The 20,396-nt window shown below is 48.5% G+C and overlaps 1 protein-coding gene across 1 annotated transcript in view; it reads right to left on the minus strand.

Annotated features, from left to right (window-relative positions):
* Positions 1–20,396, minus strand: part of LOC137428441 (follistatin-related protein 4-like) — a 97,740-nt gene that overhangs the window by 30,791 nt on the left and 46,553 nt on the right. The window contains exon 7 of the mRNA XM_068118358.2: positions 2,375–2,536. Coding sequence (XP_067974459.2) covers positions 2,375–2,536 — 162 coding nt within the window. The remainder of the gene's footprint in view (positions 1–2,374; positions 2,537–20,396) is intronic.

Consider the following 20,396-nt stretch of genomic DNA (forward strand, 5'->3'; position numbering starts at 1 on the left):
CATGGCCTCCGGAAGGCCGTCCGCGGCTGGGCCAGGACATGCCTCGCGTGCCAGCGCGCCAAGGTGCACCGGCACACCCAGGCCCCGTTGGCCCCGTTCACGGTGCCGGAACGCCGGTTTGACCACGTCCACGTGGACCTGGTGGGACCTCTGCCCCCCTCGCGGGGTTTCACCCACGTCCTCACCATGGTGGACCGCACCACCCGGTGGTCGGAGGCCGTGCCCTTGGCGTCGACAACGGCGGCCGATGTCGCGCAGGCTTTCATCGCCACCTGGGTCGCCCGGTTCGGCGCCCCCTCAGACATCTCATCCGACCGCGGCCCCCAGTTCACCTCGGAGCTCTGGGGGGCGGTTGCGCAGGGGCTCGGGGTCCGGTTGCACCGAACCACGGCCTACCACCCCCAGGCTAACGGCCTGTGTGAGCGATTTCACCGCTCATTGAAGGCCGCGCTCCGGGCCACCCTCCGCGACGGCGGCTGGGTCGACAGGCTCCCCTGGGTCCTGCTGGGCCTCCGGACGGCGCCCAAGGAGGACCTGCGCGCATCCGCGGCGGAGTTGGTCTTCGGGCAACCGCTGCGGGTGCCGGGCGAGTTCCTCCCCGACTCCACGGCACCATGGTCCGCGGCACAGCAGCGCTCCGCTCTGCAAGAGACCGCCCAGAGGTTCGCCCCGGTGCCAACGGCATGCCACGGGCACCCACCGACGCACGTCGCCCCGGAGCTTCGCACGGCGGAGTACGTCTTCGTCCGCCACGATGCCCATCGGACACCACTGCGGCCCCCGTACGACGGGCCTTTCCGCGTGCTGGAGACCGGGGCGAAGCACTTCACCCTGGACATCGGCGGTACTCCTGACCGCGTTTCGGTAGACCGCCTCAAGCCGGCCCACCTCGATGTGGACCATCCACCGCCAGTGGCCCGACCCCCACGTCGGGGCCGCCCTCCTGCGGGCGGACCCCCGGCACCGCCCAGCCCCGCCGCCACGGCGCCCCCCGGTCCTGCACCCATCCCAGGGGCAGCCAGGGGCATCCCACCTGGTATCCCTGCACCCCGGACGCCGCCGATCGCCAGGGGGCGCTTCGGCCGGGTCATTCGACTGCCCCACAAACTGGCCCTCCAGGTGCGCGGGAATTCTGGGGGGGCGCGTGTGGCGGACACAAAAGCCCACTGGCGTGGTGACATCATTCCACGCACCAAGTGGGCGGTGGCCACGCCCGAGGGGTAGGCGTGGCCTCATGCTATACACCGGGCGACCAGCCCGGAGGAGTTCAGTGTTACAGTGTAGTCTTACAATAAAGACGTTTATATGTTACCGCTTGTCCGCTTCCTCCTTGCTCACAAGCAGCGCGCGTAACGCCGCGCTTTAAGAGTGTACATATGCTGAAGATTTTGTTTTGTAATCCATCCAAAGATGGCCCAATTGACGGCATTTCATTTGGCGATGGTTCCGGCGATCATCCCCACCCAGTCCAAACTTGTCTCCTTGAGGTTCTCCTTTCTATGGAGCACTCAAAGAACACCGTTCCGAAGATTTCTACGCAGGTGGCATCAAGGCACTACCAGGTATGAGCCTCGTACATGTGTCAGGGGAATAAGTTGAGAAGCAGGTGAGGCTTCATCAGCTACCCTGCACCTTTCGATTCTCTTCAATGTCAAATTACAACAAATCACAAGAGGCCACGTCAAAATATAGCATATCACATTGCATGTTATTAGTGCACAAAGAGCAAACCGTTGGATGTGGAACCGAACGTATCTTGGATCAGTCATGGTCACTGCAAAAATGGCTGCCACCCGAAGTGCCAAAAAATTGTGGAAAGAGAGGACATGAAGTGGAAGGATGCTGATTCCAAATTCCCAAATTGGACAAACGGAGATAAATATCACGGGATGGGAAGTAAGAATATTTGTTGAGGGCACGTAGAAATATGGTGCTGTAGTTGCGGGAGGAGAGTTCGTGGATCAAGCGCTTACTATCTGGCAGAAGGTTTTGGGAAATAAATTTTGTGAAGAAGAAGAAGAGTCTATTATGGTGAAGAAGAAGAACACGCTGAGTACTTGAGAAGAAATAAGGAAATTTAAACATTTTAAATTGATTTACTTGAGTTGTTTAGCTGCTTGCAGAATGCAACCGGAAATCCCTTTAAAAAGCACAAATATCCAATCGCTTGAGAAGTTGTTGTATGACAAAGGCTCAATCTGACATTTTACAAATACACAATAGGGATCATGTGACCTCTGATGAATATGACATCACAAGCCAGGCTGTTACCCCTTCTACTTGCTTCTCACGTTTGTCTCAATTTCTACAAAACCTCCCAGCGAGCTTGAGTGACGAATACCTACTCGTTGTGCATGCGAGACATTTTACTCACTCTCGATGGCCAAGCGTCCGCTGTTGCTGATGTTGAGCTCCTCGCCGTTCTTTGTCCATGCGAGTCGTGCTCCGAGGAGGCCGTGACCTTGGCAATGGAAGCGAGCTGGTGCTCCGGGTTCTCGGACCTGGCTCTGTGGTTCCACTGTGATGAATGGTCCTCCTGGAAGGATGAGGTTGGAGAGAGAGAGAGAGAGAGAGAGCGAGAGAGAGAGAGAGAGAGAGAGAGAGAGAGAGAGAGAGAGAGAGAAAAGGCACAAAAGCCTCAGGGTGGTCCATTTGTCTCGTTACCCAAGTGAATCCTCCCCACCCCTCCCATTGATACATTCCATCCAATGGAAATCTATTACTGTATTTATTCACAATACCAATCAACTTCAGGAACATAACAATTGACAAGAGACACAAGAAATTGACAAGACAACAAACTATTTGCTGGTAAGTAGGGATGGGGGTTTCGGGTTGTTTGGATGCTGTGTTGCATTAGCGGTTTTTTGAAATATAGACAATCTTGTCCAATCTCTGAGAGAGGAATGATTTGGCAGATTGTCAGACGAGCTTGTTTCCCCCCTGGGGGAATGACACACACAAGAGTATAAAGTTCCACGAAGGCCTTATATCCACTGTGTCAGTGTTTCTTGGCAGCTCGGAGATGCTGAAGTGGGGTTCGGCCATGGCAGTATTTTTTGATGTCATAAAACTCAAGTATTAGGAGGAGCTCGATGGAGGTAATAATGTCGTCGTGTATATTAAAGCTATCAACACTAAAGTGGAGTTATTATGATTGTGTTGGAGATGTTACCGCTGTGTGGTCCAATTTCACTAAACCTGATCATTTTGTACACCGATCACGTGATCAAGGTGTATCTGTTACTCGTTGTCCATTGTCCCAAATAACTCCTCCAAGCCCTCTGGAATACCTCCGGCTGCTTATCCTATCTTTATTACCTCCATTAACTCTTCCTAACCCAACCCTCTTAAGAGTTACATATATGTCATTGCAAGTTAAATGTGAGCCAAATACATAGGACAAGGACACGTTTGGCGAGGTTGTCTGTTCATGGATAACAGTTCCTTGTGCAAGAAGCCGAAGCAGGAATATGCTCGGTGTTTTCCCATTGCCATTCTCACAGAGGTCCATTGAAGGGATTTTTGAATAGGCCAGGGCACTGACACATGGCTATCGATCTTCACAACAGCATCCGCAAACATGAAATGTCAGCATATGGTGAACACAGCGCTCTTTTAGTAGTCCTTGAGCCAACCAGCCATTTTTTGAAGTGAATGCTCCGGGGGGGGGGGGGGGGGGGGGGAGTAATTCTCATTATGATTTTCCATTAGACCAATGTCTCAAGTGTCAGAAAAGGTGTGATGGACATCTGAGAACGGTAGCTTAGTGCCCGGATGGACGCCATCTTTGAAACCACCCAGCTCGAAAATGCCCATTTGGTGGGGTACATTGTTGCACGTGTATCTGGACTTCTATACTAGCTATCGATGTGCGGTTGATGACTAAATATACGTCCGATGTGTACCGTCTAAATAAAAAATAATATGAAGCATTTTGTTTTAGATTAATTATTATAAAAATCAATTATCGAAAAAAAATCATATATTTTTCAATATTTTATTATTAGACTTGTACTTTTTTTAGTGAAACAACACTGGTATGATTTTCCAAATTATACATTGTGCTACACCGTTTATCTGTCTATAAAAATAACTCAAAAACTAAAACATATCATCCACCACGAGTGTACACAAAAAATATATGAAAAGGCATGCACTTTCCACAAACCGAAACTATGTCAGTTGGAATTTCCCGCCGATAATCAACCCACAGAACCCAGTGCCGAAAGTGACGTCAGTCTATTCTATATCTATATTCTATATTCTATATCTCAGTCTGAGATTTGTTGCGGTGACCTGATTAATTTCTGAGGGGGGGGGGGGGGGGGTGGGTGGCTTAAGAACTAAAAGTTAACATGTTAGATGGCGCCACATACAACTCTATTATAGAGTTGTATTGTGGCGCCATCTAACATGTTCACTGACTTGGATGAGTATGTCTATGTAAGCTGGCGAGCTTTTCGGATATCGGAGTAATCTAACGTCAGTCTTTTTGTTCTTTCAGCTGAGATGGCCGGTGTCGAGGCGAAACGGGCGAAGATTGAACCTGAGTCCGGAACGTGCATCCTGTGCAGCAAGAAGTCGCCACTCTCTGAACTAAGCAAGGCAGCGGGCAACAGTTCTTGGAAGACATTGTGTGACGCAGCCGCAGTTAGAAACTTTTATCCAATTCTAAAGCTAGTCCAAGAAGGCGCAGTTGAACTTCCTAATATTCCAATATTATACCATAGGGCTTGTAGATCAGACTTCACTCACAAAAACCACCTAGCTACTTTGACCAATGCAGCTAGAAGTTCTTCAGTTGATACTGGCGATGCGGTGCGACGGCGATCATCACGGGAAGAGACAGGATCAACTTCAACGGTCTACGATGATAAATGCATTTTTTGCCAGCGTGCTTCAAAATTCATAAAAGGCAGTCGTACCCGTGAAACAGTTGTCTTGGCTGTTGAACTTCGAGCAGATAAGACAATAAGAGATGCTGCGACAGCTCGCAATGATGAGAGAGTTTTGGCATTGACTACACGAGATATGGTTGCAGCTGAGGCTCACTACCACTTCTCCTGCTATAGAAACTACACACGGCCCCAAAAACCTCAAGTAGAAACTGACATTGAAGATAATATCGAGAAAAAAGAAATGATACGATGTATATTCAATTTCATTCGCACTGACTTGTTCTTGAACCCGAGGATTGTTCCAATAGTTGATGTTGCAACAGATATCCTGTCTTCAGATACATTTTCAGTTGATGTTCGTGACTCCATCAAGAAGAATCTGCAGCGCACATTACAAAGAGAGTTTGGAGAATCGCTCATCTTCTTCAATGTGAAACACCGTGTATACTTGATGCCCGATAATCTGACAAAGCGAGAGATTGCTGCAGAGTGCGTAAACCTGAAAGCAGAAGTGAAAGCATTTGAACGAACGGACGGTGAAAGTAACATTGTGCGTGCAGCTACTTCACTGCGACACCAGATCAAAAGATGCTCATTACAATGAACGTTGGCCGCCTCAGCCAGCAGAACTCACTTCAGATTACGTGAAGATACCAGATTCTCTTCGTGTATTTCTGCATACTTTGATTTGCGGGAGTGGGGGTAGCTCTGCGCGTGCCGACACACTGGTATGGTCGATGGCTCAAGATATCATCAATGCTGTACACCGGGGTACCATCAGAACATCGAAGCATGTCCTACTTCCGTGGGTCATGAAAACGCTCACCGGTAATACAGAGGTCATCAGAATATTGAATCGACTCGGGCACGGATGTTCGTACACAGTTCTGGAAGAAATCGAGACAGCGCTATGCATAGACAAATTAGCAAGTGTGGAGAAAGATACAGTACCACTTCCGTCACATGTGCACCCTTCGGTCCCGACTGTATTAGCATTCGATAACATCGACAGGCTAGAGGAATCACTGAGTGGTGGCGGAACATCGCATCGCGTCAACGGTATCATCGTCCAACCGAAGTCGCAGTCGTGTTTGCCGCCCCAACCTCCATCGGCAGTATCCAAAGCAGATAAGAAGCGATCTATCCCGTCATCCAGCCATTTAGTTCCAATATACAGCGGTGGGAAACGAGAGGGCCCACCTGCAATCAAGCCTGCAGATCTTTCTGACACTCTTGCAGGCGCAACATCCCTTGCGCAGCGCCGAAATCACGTATGGATTATGACTCGCATGCTGGAACCATGCGACCAGACAATCAGTTCGTGGACTGGTTTCAACATCATGACTAGAGATCGTGTTCAGGTGACGGAAGATGTAGTTGGCTACCTGCCGACTATAAACGCGCCTGCCACAGATATGGCAACAGTGCAAGAAATCCTCAGAGAAGCTCTGAACATCATGTCATCACTTCAGCTTGAGCGTATACCGGTGGTGCTAGACCAGGCACTATTTGCTAAGGCGACCGAAATAGCATGGAAAGATGTCGATCGATATGGAAGAATCGTGCTCATGATGGGGAACTTCCATACCATCTGTAACTTCATGTCGAGCATTGGGAAAATGTTTGGAGATGCAGGCCTTCGGGATGTAGCTGTTGAGTCAGGAGTAATCGCTGAAGGTTCCATCAACAGGGTTCTGGAAGGCAAGCAATACAACCGTGCTGTGCGACTCCACAAGTTGATGTACGAGGCACTAATGCGCATCATTTGGAAGGGCTTCCAGGTGTGGATAGAAAGCAATCATCCTGACAAGGAACCCCAGATTCGAAGCACTGACCTCAAAATTCGCAGCATCAAGGAGGATGTTTGCCACGAGACTCTCGCTGCTGCTCTCGATGATGATTCATGTGTACAGAGCTTTGACATGTTCGCGAAATACCTACATTTTCTGCGAACCAAACATGGAGACCTGGCTCGCTTCTGGATGATGTATATTGATATGGTAGAGACCCTGCTGGGGTTGATTCGTGCGGATAGAGAAGGCGACTGGATGCTTCACTTGGCTTGTGTCAGAAGAGTGACCCCTTGGTGTTTCGCAATGAACAAGGTGAACTATGCTAGATATCTACCAGTGTACTATGCACAGATGACGCAACTCCACGAAACATGCCCCGAGTTGTACAGGCATTTCAATCAAGGCTACTTCTCCGTACAGCTTAGACCAGGGAATCCATTTGCCAGAATCGCTGTTGATCAGACAACAGAAGAAACAGTAAACAAAGATACGCAAACAGCTGGAGGAACACGAGGTTTTAGTCTTCGACAAGGGGCTGTGTCACGATACTATCTAACTGCAGAAAATCGGGCTACTGCACTGAGGCAACTACGAGAAACTATCCTTGTGAATGGCAGCGACACATCTCACGCCAAGCACCCTGACTTGTCTACTTCTCGCATCAAACGTGATGAGTCTGGCGTCACAGCTATCTGTGATCTACTGGAAAATGACTGGACCAATCCATTCGCCGATGATCCGTCATGTCTTCTCAGTATATCTACCGGAGCGGCTGCGAGGGAGGACGTTTCTAATGACCTACTCAACACCCTGCAAAAGGGGGAAGCGGCGTATCAAAGCTTCCAGAAACGTCTTGAAGAGGGAACAGGCTTTCATGACACATTGAACAAGCTAAACTTGAAGACCTTTGGTAAGATCAAGCAGAAAGTTGTGAAGGGCACAAACAAGGAGATCGTCCTGAGAGCTGACAGACAACTGTTTGCCACCATGATACTCATCGCCAAGACAAGGAACCTCGACATGCAATTTGTCCTTTGTCACCCACTAGGGCCGTTACCATGGTCTTTGGCAAACGTTGATGGGTCAATGAAAAAAACGAACAAAGCTGCACTTGCGAAACACATGGAAGGTCTTGTGGAACCAGCCGAGAGCGTTGACAAGCGAAGTGCAACAATAATTGATGCGATGGCTCTCATACAAAAGATGCATGGCGAGAACGACACGTTCGAAGAACTATCTGACCGCATCCTTGCTGCAGTGCTTCATGCTGGTCAAGGCAGTGAGCGCATCGATGTTGTCTTTGACACATACACAGAAGAATCCATCAAAGCAGCTGAGCGTGTGAACCGCGGTTCAAATGAAGGCATCAGTTTCAGCGAGATCAGACCCGCACACAAAATCATGAACTGGCGGCGTCTCCTTGCTTGCAGCCAGACAAAGGAGAAACTGGTTGTGTTTCTGGCGGAGTCGTGGAAACATGAAACAAATCGCGAAAAGCTAGGCAACAGAACACTGTATGTCACCTGTGGTGAAAAATGTGTGGTACTGACCCGCGATAGGTGGAAGTTGGTGCAAGCACTCGAATGTAGCCACGAGGAAGCAGACACGCGTATGTTTCTCCACGCAAAGCACGCCGCTACCCACTACAAGACGATCATCTTAGTGGCAGATGACACCGATGTTCTGATCATCAGTCTTCATCTCAGCAGAACCATCGATAGTCAGCTCTTCATCAGACGAGGAACAAAGGTTCGAGTCAGAATGATCGACGTTGGAAAGTTGGCTGCGGTATTGGGGTCTGGAGTTTGCAGTGCATTGCCAGGGCTTCATGCATGGAGCGGGTGTGACACTGTGAGTGCTCTGGCTAGCCAAGGAAAGATAAAGGCTTTGAAGCTTGTGCAAGCGAATGAGCTGTATCTTCAAGCATTCACAGATCTGGGATCTTCGTGGAATGTACCAACAGACGTCTTCAATAGCATTCAGGCCTTCACGTGTCAGCTGTACGCCAAGAACACGAAGATCGTCGGTGTTAATTCGCTCCGTTATCACATGTTCTGTGCAAAGAAGGGCCAGATCGAATCTGGACAATTGCCGCCTTGTGAAGACTCCTTGATGCAGCATACGCTTAGGGCCAACTATCAGGCGGCTATCTGGCGACGCAGCCTTGAAAACCTACCAGACGTCCCAACACCATCAGCAGGACATGGTTGGGAACTCGATGATGGCGGTTCGCTCACAATCCGATGGATGGCGGGTCTACCAGCTCCAGATGTCGTCTTGAATCTCATCTCATGCACATGCAGAAGGACGTGTCGACCGTCAGATTGCTCCTGCATACTGAATGGGTTGAAGTGCACTGTTGTGTGTAAGCTGCAGGGATGCTCCAACATGGTGCAGGATGATGCTATCGTGGCTCAGGATGCCAATGACTCTGATGGCGACTCTGATGATTAACTTTGTGTGCACTGTATATTGTATAGCATATGTTGTTCTCTATTATAATGCAGGCCAAATTGCCTGAAAATCTTTATAGACAGATAACGGTTTAGCAAAATGTATAATTTGGAAGATCATACCGGTGTTATTTGACTAAAACATGACATGTTCAATGATACCTCCGCTTGCTTATTAGGAATATACATCGTATGGTGTTAAAATCAGCTCCATACGTCTTTCCAAACTCTAGTAATGAATAATTAATATAATTGGCGGCCATTTTGAAATCCAAGATGGCCACCAAAGTGCAGATTTCCTATGTAACAATTTCCGCCTGCTTATTAGATATCGTATGGTGTTAAAATCCTCTCCGTACGACATTCCTAACTTGCGTTATCGTCAGAATAGATAATGCCAGCGGCGGCCTAAGTAATTTTATGCCTCTTTACATTTATTTGTTGTAAACTCGTGGTGGATGATATGTTTTAGTTTTTGAGTTATTTTTATAGACAGATAAACGGTGTAGCACAATGCATAATTTGGAAAATCATACCAGTGTTGTTTCACTAAAAAAAGTACAAGTCTAATAATAAAATATTGAAAAATATATGATTTTTTTTCGATAATTGATTTTTATAATAATTAATCTAAAACAAAATGCTTCATATTATTTGTTATTTAGACGGTACACATCGGACGTATATTTAGTCGTCAACCGCACATCGATAGCTAGTATAGAAGTCCAGATACACGTGCAACAATGTACCCCACCAAATGGGCATTTTCGAGCTGGGTGGTTTCAAAGATGGCGTCCATCCGGGCACTAAGCTACCGTTCTCAGATGTCCATCACACCTTTTCTGACACTTGAGACATTGGTCTAATGGAAAATCATAATGAGAATTACTCCCCCCGCCGGAGCATTACTTTTGGTCTGGCTCAAGGACTATAGGTGTAATGTGAAGAAGAAGCATCCTCTCATTTTGCGATAATGTGCCCATGAAGCTGTGCCTCTGCAGCTTTGATGTTGCCATGCGATTGGTAAATTATCTTAGTAAGCGGTCTCAATAATCCATCCGTGGCCATGATCAGATTTCATGTCGAACCCTTACAATCTATGACGTCATAATGGGCTTGCCCATCACTTAAGATTTATACGCACGAGCTCCGAAAAGCTGGAACATCAAATAGCCAGGTTGCGTCCCAGATTGTACGGAAATTGTCGCCGATCGCACACGTTCTTGGAGTTGTTCTCCAGACTTTTAACGACGATACGCCGCTGGCAATATTTAACTTCAACAATGTTCCATGTGAATGCGGAAAACGTAGAGTGGCCACATGATCAGCAGGGATGAGAAACTATGATTGAAACCCCCACGGGTACAGTCAAACATTTCCTCGGAGACCTCCAAGGAAATGCTTGAACGCTTGGAGACGCGCTCAGCTCTGGCCATATCCAGGATATATGTTACTATCGGTGGAACCCCCTCCTTTCCCATTGGAGGTTGGAGTGCCCCAAGGCAAGTGTCCTGGGCCCAATCCTGTTCCTCATGTACATACATATACAGTATTGCACAAAAGTTTGGGTTATTCCAATAATTATAATAATAATAATAATAATAATACATTTATTTTATATAGCGCTTTTCAAGAAGCCCAAAGGCGCTTAAATATAATACACATACTTTCTGGTAAAGTCATCAAATCATCAGTGATAACAGTTATAATATATATATATATATATATATATACATATATATATATATATATATATATATATATATATATATATATATATATATATATATATATATATATATATATTGTATATATATATATATAATTATATATATATATATATATGTATATATATATATATATACGTGTTGATTATTGTAAATTAACAACCTTTATAAATGGACTTCAAACAATATTATAGTATCAGTCAATACTTTGTGTGTCCGCACTTTGCCTTTGTGAGTGCCACCACTCTTTTTCCCATCCTTCTGACATATGACTGAAGAACTCTTTCAGGAATATTGCACCAAATATATTCCAGTACATTCTACAGTTCTGTGAGGTTCGTTGGGCTCCTCTTCGTCTTCTCCGTTTCTAATAATCCCATATGGACTCACGTCCGGACTCTGGGGTGGCCATTCTAACACGAGGAGCACACCGGCCGTTACCATGTTCTCCAAGTACAACACTGGAAGCCTTTTGATCATTATCCTGTTGGAAAATGAATCCTCTTCCCATTATTAAACAATTTCCACAAAAAAAAACTGCGTGGTGATGCAGTATCTGCTTGTACTTGTCTTTTTTTAGCGTCCGAGTGATTTTATCAATTTTTCCTGCTCCAAACGCTGAGATACAAACCCAGACAGTCACAGAGCCTCCCACATGTTTATCGGTAGGGAACAAACATTGCATGTTGTAACCTTCTCCAGGTCTTCGGCCTACAAACTGGTGTCTCTTACATCCAAAAAGTTCAAACTTTGATTCATCAGACCAGAGTATCCGATTCCATTGTTCAGTCGCCCAATCTTGGAGTTGCCATGCAATTTTCAGTCTTTTCACAATATTCGGTGGTCTCCGCAGTGGTTTCTTTGCTACTGCTCACATAGTGCTGGATGAGATGTTAATGTTGAGGCCTGCTCCGATTTTATTTATCGGAGATCTTCAGCTTTTCTGCCATTTCCCTCATAGAGTGCCCTTCTCACAGAGTTTGGATCTTCACACCGTGTTCTGTTGAAACTTGCTTCCTTAGCACCATTCTGAACCCAATCACAGACTTTTAAACAAGGGAATAAGCTGGTGAAAACTAATTTCACATATTCACTAATTTGCAACTTTTATTGTGCTTGTAATTTGCATTAATGCGACTGGTGTTGGTTGATTCATTAATTTATTATTATTTACTGAACAAAACTCCACAACCTGGTTCATGCATATTTTTGTTGTGGTAAGTGGATAATACAAGCGCATGATAATCTACTCGTATAATGTATATATATATATATATATATATATATATATATATATATATATATATATATATATATATATATATATATATATATATATATATATATATATATATTGTTGCGGATATGGGATTTGGATCCATCCATATCCGCTTGTAAATATTCCCCTATTTCCTCAATACTTCCCAACTATCCCCAATCCCCCATTCCCTAGTCCCATTTTCTGTAAACAACACTCTGTAGACCCGACCTCCCCCTATTTCCCCCATTAAATGTTGCATCCAGGTCCACCGCATCTCACGTAGACAACTATAGGACATCTTGCTAGTTATTCTTAGTCTATGTCAGTTAAGGACTCGTTTCCATTAATTCTGACTCTTCGTTGCACCAGAATGTGATTGTATGGCACCGTTAGGAAGTTTAGGACCTCCCAATACCTCCCCGCAGCTCTTCCTCACGGTTCAGCAACAACAACAACAACAACAACAACGGCGGCGGCGCGGGGAGTGCGCGTCCTCACTCCGGCTTGGTTGGTAGGGGGTGTTGGGAGGGCACCATGCCTTTCCAACGAGCCGCCATGGAGCATGTGCTCGACGGGGTTACCAAGTAGGGGCTCGCTGTCAGCTCCTCGTCAAGGGCGGAGCCCGGTAACCCCCACACCCAATAGAAGCGGCGGACCGATCCCATCTGGGGCGGAGCCAATGAGCCGAGGGCGTGTCACTCCCCACTGAGCATGCGCAGGAAGAGGGAGGTGACGTCAGATGCGCGCTGAGCTTGGAGAGAGAAGGACGCCACCTCCGAGCGCTGTGACACCTCCCCGCATCTCTGGACTGGACCGTGCTTTATCCTGTCCCTGAGCCAAGGTGCACCTTGTGCTATCGACTGCCTGTCCTTCCCTGCCATCAATCCCTGTGTAAGTCAGTCTTGTTCCGTTTGTCTGTGGTCTGTCGGGGATAGATAAGATTGTGTCTAAGTGCCTATCTCTTCTGTGTCTTTACCTCATTACCTTGTAATCTACCCCTTTTCTCCACCACTAATTATATCCTCCTCCGGAGGTCTTGAGAACTGTACCCCTTGCGTCGTTTCATTTATCCCAGTCGTTGTGTCCTTTCCAATCATTGATTTAGCATAGCGCGATTTGGTCAACGTCGGGTGGAATCGGGTGAGTTGGGGAAGAATCGGGGGAACTGTTAGGTCGCGGCAATACCACCGCTCGGTAAATAACATCTAATCCGCGATCCGTAACAATTGGTGTCGGGAAGTGAGATTGGACCCGAAGCGCGCTTCACGCGCTCGAAATTATTAACTGTGAAATTTGTTTTGTTTTAAAATAAAAACCCGAATTTTGAAAGTCGCGCTATGGCAGATCAAGATGGCTGGGTTCCGGTAGAGGAGAGTGAGGCAGGGTCGATCCAGGACCAAATTGAGGGACAAGAGGAGAGCGAAGCAGTGAGGGCGGCAGGTTCGCAAAATGGCGTCCTCGCGCACGAGGTTACGGGCGCGCAAAATGGCGCCTCGCACATGGCCACGGCGACCGCGCCCGCGACAGTAGCAGCGCCGCCGTTGGATTCGGACCTTTTGTTGCTACAAATCGGGGCCCTTATGGACAAAATGAGGGACGAAGCAAGGGCTAATAGTGAGCGATTGGAAGCCAGAATGGGTGAGCAAATAAGAAACGAAGCGAGGGCTCAGAGTGAGCAATTGGGGGTAATGAGGGACGAAGCGAGGGGTACCGGTGAGGGGTTAGACAAGAAATTTGGGAAATTAGACAATAGATTAGGGGAAATACAGGAGGGGTTCACGGGGGTGGAAAATAGAATGGCTGCCCAGGAGAATCAGATAGAGGGAGTGAAAAATGGGTTAGAGGGGTTAGAAAACAGTATGGAAGGCAAATTGAGGGACATGAGGGACCAAGCGGAAAGGGAAGTTAAAAAAATGGGGCAGCAGATAGAGGGGGTCAGAATGGGGGTAGAAACTAAATTGGATGCTCACAGGGAGGAAATGGAGCAGATGAGGGTGGCATCTGGGCAGGAGATGCAAGTGATGGGAGAAGAGATCAGAAGAGGGGTGAGTGAGGAGGTCGGAGGTGTGCGCGAGGAGGTGAGGCACTGTAAGGAGCGCATGGAGAAGGAGGTGAGAAAGGGGACTGTAAAATTGCAAGGTGGTATAGAGGAGTTGACGCTGGGAGTAGAACAACTGACAGTGGGACAAAAGGAGTTGGGGGACCAGGTAAAGAAGAACACAGCGGTAATAGAGGGTTTAAAATCGACACAGAAGGAGATGAAAAAGGACGTAGGGGTAATTAAAAAAGAGTGTCAGACGGTACATGAGGACCTGACGAGGAAAATGAACAAGGTGGTAGAGGTGATGGAGGTTAAAGAGCGGGAGGTGCGGGAGCACATAGAAAAAAATAAGGTGGAGTTAGAGGAAGAACTTAAGGGGGCGCACGAGGAGATGAAGTAGGTGAAGCAGAAATTAGAAGAAGTGGAAGAAGGGGTGAGCGAAATTAAGAAGCGACGGAGAGAGGATAAGAAAGAGATAAAGGAGGAAGTAAAAGAATTGGTCCAAAGTCTGTGTTCGGATCGTGATGATGTGCTCATTAACCGGATGAGGGATTCGCAGGTGATGGAGGAGAAGCGAAGAGAAAGAGGACCCGGTGTAAGTGGTGACCAATATGGTCGTGCGTATGATGCGCCAGGTGATTTAATAAGCTTGGGGGTCGAGATGGACCCGGGTGTTCGTGAGAGGCCGTTGGTGAAGTGTGCGACAGGTCTGGTGTGCGAAAAAGGAGGTGTGCGAGAAAGTCTGACTCTGGGGTGTGTGAGGAAAAAGTGCGTGCCAAGGAGTGAGGGTGCTGTCGAGAGTGAGTCGGTCGTAGCGCGTGTGCGAGGGAGCACATGGAAGCGCGTAGTGAGGAGTGTTACGGAGGATGTAAAGGGAGAACGCACACCTGTGGTGAGTGTTACAGAGGATGTAACGGGAGAGTGTGCGTGAGAAAGATGTGTGACGGACAGGTGCATGGGGAAAGAGTGCGCTGTCAAAAGTAAGGAAGAGTGTACACCTGTGGTGAGTGTTACAGAGGGTGTAACGGGAGAGTGTGCGCGAGAAAGGTGTGTAACGGACGGGTGCATGAGGAAAGAGTGCGCTGTCGAGAGTAAGGGAGAGTGCACTGTCGAGAGTAAGGGTGAGTGCGCTGTCAAGAGTGGAGGTGAGAGTAGTAAGAGTGACACGGAGCGTGAGTTGGTTGTGACAGGTGAGAAAGGATGCACACCTGGAATGGTAGAGCGTGTGTGGGAATGCACACTTGAGTTGGTCGTGAGGCACATGGTTGGGTGTGCGAGTGAAAGCACACCTGTGATTGTCACAGAGGAGGTGACCGAGGAAGGGGCGCGAAGAGGTGTGTTGGTGAGGTGTGCGACCAACGAATGTGTGCCAAAGTGTTCGGTGGTCAGGTGTGTGACCAAGGCTGTGAGTGGAATGAGTGTACCTGGGTGTGTTAGAGAAGGTACGACGAGGAGCATGGGAACAGCTGGATGTATGGGCAAGAAAGGGGTAGCGTATGCGTGTAAGCATGCAGGTGAGGCATCAACGGTAACCGGGTTAGCGGTTAGAGCGACTTTTAGCCGAATCGGGCCCTCGGTGCGTGCCGGGCTTCGCGTGCCGCGAGAACCAGCGGGGATCCGAGCCACGGCGGGTTCGAAAGGACCGCCGTACGCGATCCACGCTGGGCCTCGCTTTGAACGGCCGCTTCCGTGCTCCACTAGGCGGAGCGGGCAGCCCGATAGGAAGGGTCGTCATGGCGACCACTTTTTGTGGAGGCATTCCGGCAGGTCGAGATCGGGCCATGGGATGGCTCCGTGCCGAGATGGTGCGTGGGACCTCGGCCCGGGTAAACCTCCTTCCCTGCACCGAATGCGGGACGTATCCAGCCGCTGGCACCAAACAACCCGCATTCATTGCTCGGCTGTACGAAGCTGAGCTTTAGAAGTGAATTGGCGCACCGAGAGGCATTAGTAAGTAGACTGTAATGACGAGGATAGTGTTTTGGCCCCGAAATTAGAAAAACGAAATTTGATGATTGGCAAAGGATTGGCAGTAATGATTGGCAGATGATGGGTAGTGATTGGCAAATTTTTGATTTGTTGAAATTTGATGTGCAAAATTGGTAGTGGGAGATGCCCGATGTGGTGGGATGGCAACTCTGTCATCCCTCACAAACTGGGGGGCAAAGGAGCACTAGATTATGGGGTGTATGGCAGTGAAAACTAGCCCGGGTGGGTTAGGATATTGTGTGTAGGGCCCTAGAAGATGACATTAGATAACGTTAAGGTTTAGATAGTGACTGATACCTGTAGTGGGGACGTAGTAACTTAGTGTTTGATAATGATGAGGGAGCGCAATAGTTTAAAGGGACGACTCGGAAGCGCAAGTTTCAGAGGGGAGTAGTTAGATGAGATGATGCTGTGTGAGAACTGGACAGGTGTGTGGAGCAGTGAGTGTTGTGGATCAGCGCGAATGCGCTTGGGGGAGAGAAGAGTGCAGGCGGCACCAAGTATGAGAGCACAGGTGTGCAAGTACAGGTGTGTGGAATATATGGAGCAGAGAATGAGTGGTGTGGAGAGAGTTGGAGTAAGTGGTACGGAGTGGTGTGCATGGTGCGAAGGTGTGGATGGGGGAAGAGTGGACCCCTTTCACGAGTACCCGGGGCGGGTAGTGTAAGTGTTAGGTAGAGGGTATAGGTAAATTGTGGTTGGATATTGGCATTTGTGGTGCGGTTGCAGAATGGTATTGTGGATGGGTGCATTAGTGTTGTGGAAATGGCTGGGCATGTAGCCTGTTAGTGTGTGTAGTTGGTTTGGGCACTCCACCACTGTGAGGATGCCGGCCAGGTGAGGCCGCAGGTGGGCTCTGGGAGCCGTTAGTGTCAGTGGGTGCCTGAGGATCCCGGGTGTGGATCGGGCAGCCCGTGCCAGAGAGGACACTGAGGGGGTGAGAGTGCGAGAGGGCCTTCCCCAGTTAGTTAGGTTAGGGTGAGGAGCAGGTAAGCTCGGGTGGCAACTACAGTGGTGGAGGTGTGCAGGTGGGTAGACCTGTTGGGAGAGCTACACGTCACAGCCCAGAAATTGTGCGAGGGCACCGGGAGATGAATCGGGGGAGTGAGACCCCAAATTGAGAAGCACCACAGTTTGGTCAATGGGAATTGGTTTTTAGAACCCATAGTGTAAGTTGGCCAATGGATTGGCAGGGAAAGACCCCGGGTAATGTAAAGTTGTTAAAGTCATTTAGGAAATAGTTAGGATTGATGAACTTGTCGCACCATACGCAGCCACTTACCTGAGGTGATGATGATGACTCCACACCTGTGTTCCTTTGTTCTGTGTTGCAGGAAGGGAGAATTGCTGTGTGGATTTGTGAGACGCATCACGACGTGGATGAGACATTGGGGTGATTCCATCTCTCCCTCCTTAGGAGGGACTGATGATGAATTGGTGATGGCAAATTTTGATGTTGAGTTGGAGATGGCAAATTTTGATGTTGAGTTGGAAATGGCAAATTTGATTGGTTAGGAGGGAGAGAAGACGAATTTGGTTTATGGGAGGAACGGGGAAGACAGTAGGGACGTTTGTTGATGTGTAAAGTAGATGTTTATGGGTAGTGTTGTGTTTTGTGGATACAGTAAGGGGTAAGGGAGGGGCAATGTAGGTTACCTGGTGGGGGGGGGGGGGCGTATGGTAGGAACGTACCTGTCTCACCTGGTTCCCATGTGCCCCCAGTGTGCATTACCTTATGTTGCGTGCACTTTTGCGCCCTTACCACCTTACTCACTTGTCTTCTTTTGTCTCCCACCTCCGAGGATCTGGCTTTGGGGCAGAGAGAGAGGAGAGAGAGGTGCTGGCTCTGCAGTTGTGGGCCTGTACTTCCGCTGCTTGCTGCCTGGATTGATACACCATATGGACCGCAATTTTGGTGGCCGCCCACAATGGACCGCAGTTCTTTTGCGGGCAAGCACCACCCGTTGATGGACCTCTGGGTCAACGTGGCACCTATGCCATACAGGTGAACCACTTATAGTTGGCCCCCCTGACGGCCACAATTTAGAAATGGACGCGGTTGGCGCCTTTCTTTAGTTCTAAAGAAGCCAGAAGGCCAAGTGCACTCCATGAAGGCAAGACCAGCGGCAGAACATCGGCTGGCTGCGACACCACCGGTGACCATGGACACTTAATTGTGCATTGTTACTGAACACTTTATTGGTGCACCGGATGGTGCTGACTGTGCGTATGGGGTGGTGCTTTTGGTGCTTGGATGGGGTGCTCTGCACATTATTAAAGGCCGTAGGGCCACAGGGCACTCGTGGATTGGTGTATCGATGCTGGCATGCGTGCTCTCTCTATGCATAACATCTGCATGTGTTCCTCAAAGAACAGGTCCTGGATCGTAGTGTAAATATCAGTGTAGTCTTGTGTAAATGATGCTCCCTACCGGCTGTATGTTTAGTTTGAGGATGCTTTCCGCGATTCGGTTATCCTGTGGGTGTGTTTCTGTGAGGAGAAGGGTGCAACGTCGCAGGGGGACATATTTACTCATTTGTGAACATCTGTAAAACTGTCGCACTCAGGGTTGAGTTAATAGTAGAGGGAACTACATCTGAGTGCCACACTAACGTAGGTAAAAATTTATCGGGTCGGGACGCCCCCAGGTAGAGAAGGGTGCAATGTTGCGGATATGGGATTTGGATCCATCCATATCCGCTTGTAAATATTCTCCTATTTCCTCAATACTTCCCAACTATCCCCAATCCCCCATTCCCTAGTCCCATTTTCTGTAAACAACACTCTGTAGACCCGACCTCCCCCTATTTCCCCCATTAAATGTCGCATCCAGGTCCACCGCATCTCACGTAGACAACTATAGGACATCTTGCTAGTTATTCTTAGTCTATGTCAGTTAAGGACTCGTTTCCATTAATTCTGACTCTTCGTTGCACCAGAATGTGATTGTATGGCACCGTTAGGAAGTTTAGGACCTCCCAATACCTCCCCGCAGCTCTTCCTCACGGTTCAGCAACAACAACAACAACAACAACAACAACGGCGGCGGCGCGGGGAGTGTGCGTCCTCACTCCGGCTTGGTTGGTAGGGGGTGTTGGGAGGGCACCATGCCTTTCCAACGAGCCGCCATCGAGCATGTGCTCGACGGGGTTACCAAGTAGGGGCTCGCTGTCAGCTCCTCGTCAAGGGCGGAGCCCGGTAACCCCTGCACCCAATAGAAGCGGCGGACCGATCCCATCTGGGGCGGAGCCAATGAGCCGAGGGCGTGTCACTCCCCGCTGAGCATGCGCAGGAAGAGGGAGGTGACGTCAGATGCGCGCTGAGCTTGGAGAGAGAAGGACGCCACCTCCGAGCGCTGTGACACCTCCCTGCATCTCTGGACTGGACCGTGCTTTATCCTGTCCCTGAGCCAAGGTGCACCTTGTGCTATCGACTGCCTGTCCTTCCCTGCCATCAATCCCTGTGTAAGTCAGTCTTGTTCCGTTTGTCTGTGGTCTGTCGGGGATAGATAAGATTGTGTCTAAGTGCCTATCTCTTCTGTGTCTTTACCTCATTACCTTGTAATCTACCCCTTTTCTCCACCACTAATTATATCCTCCTCCGGAGGTCTTGAGAACTGTACCCCTTGCGTCGTTTCATTTATCCCAGTCGTTGTGTCCTTTCCAATCATTGATTTAGCATAGCGCGATTTGGTCAACGTCGGGTGGAATCGGGTGAGTTGGGGAAGAATCGGGGGAACTGTTAGGTCGCGGCAATACCACCGCTCGGTAAATAACATCTAATCCGCGATCCGTAACAATATATATAAAACCGAAAAACACGGTCCATGAAGCCGTACATTTGTCCATCCATCCGTACGTTTGTCCGTCTGTCCCTCCAGGAAGCCATAAAGCCGTGTGATTATATGTCAATTATTTCTCAACTGTTTGAACGTCAGTTGCATCCTGTCTATTAATTATGTACTGTTGGAATCTTAACAAGTGGAACATGTCTTTCAATCCTGACAAATCTCACACTCTCACTTTGTCTCTCCAAAAAGAACGTCTGGACAACCCTCCCATCTACTTTCTGAACAATCCTCTCCAAGAAGTTCTGTCACTCAAGGTTTTGAATATCACTATCTGCCATGATCGTTCCTGGGAAAATCACATTTCCAAGCTGGCCTCCAAAGCCAGTCGCCGACTGGGCATCCTCCGTCGTGCGAAGTCCTTCCTTGGCACACCTGAGCTCC

This window comes from Myxine glutinosa, chromosome 5 (genome assembly GCF_964187855.1).
Source record: "Myxine glutinosa chromosome 5, kmMyxGlut1.1, whole genome shotgun sequence".
In the NCBI taxonomy this organism is placed as follows: Eukaryota; Metazoa; Chordata; class Myxini; order Myxiniformes; family Myxinidae; genus Myxine; species Myxine glutinosa.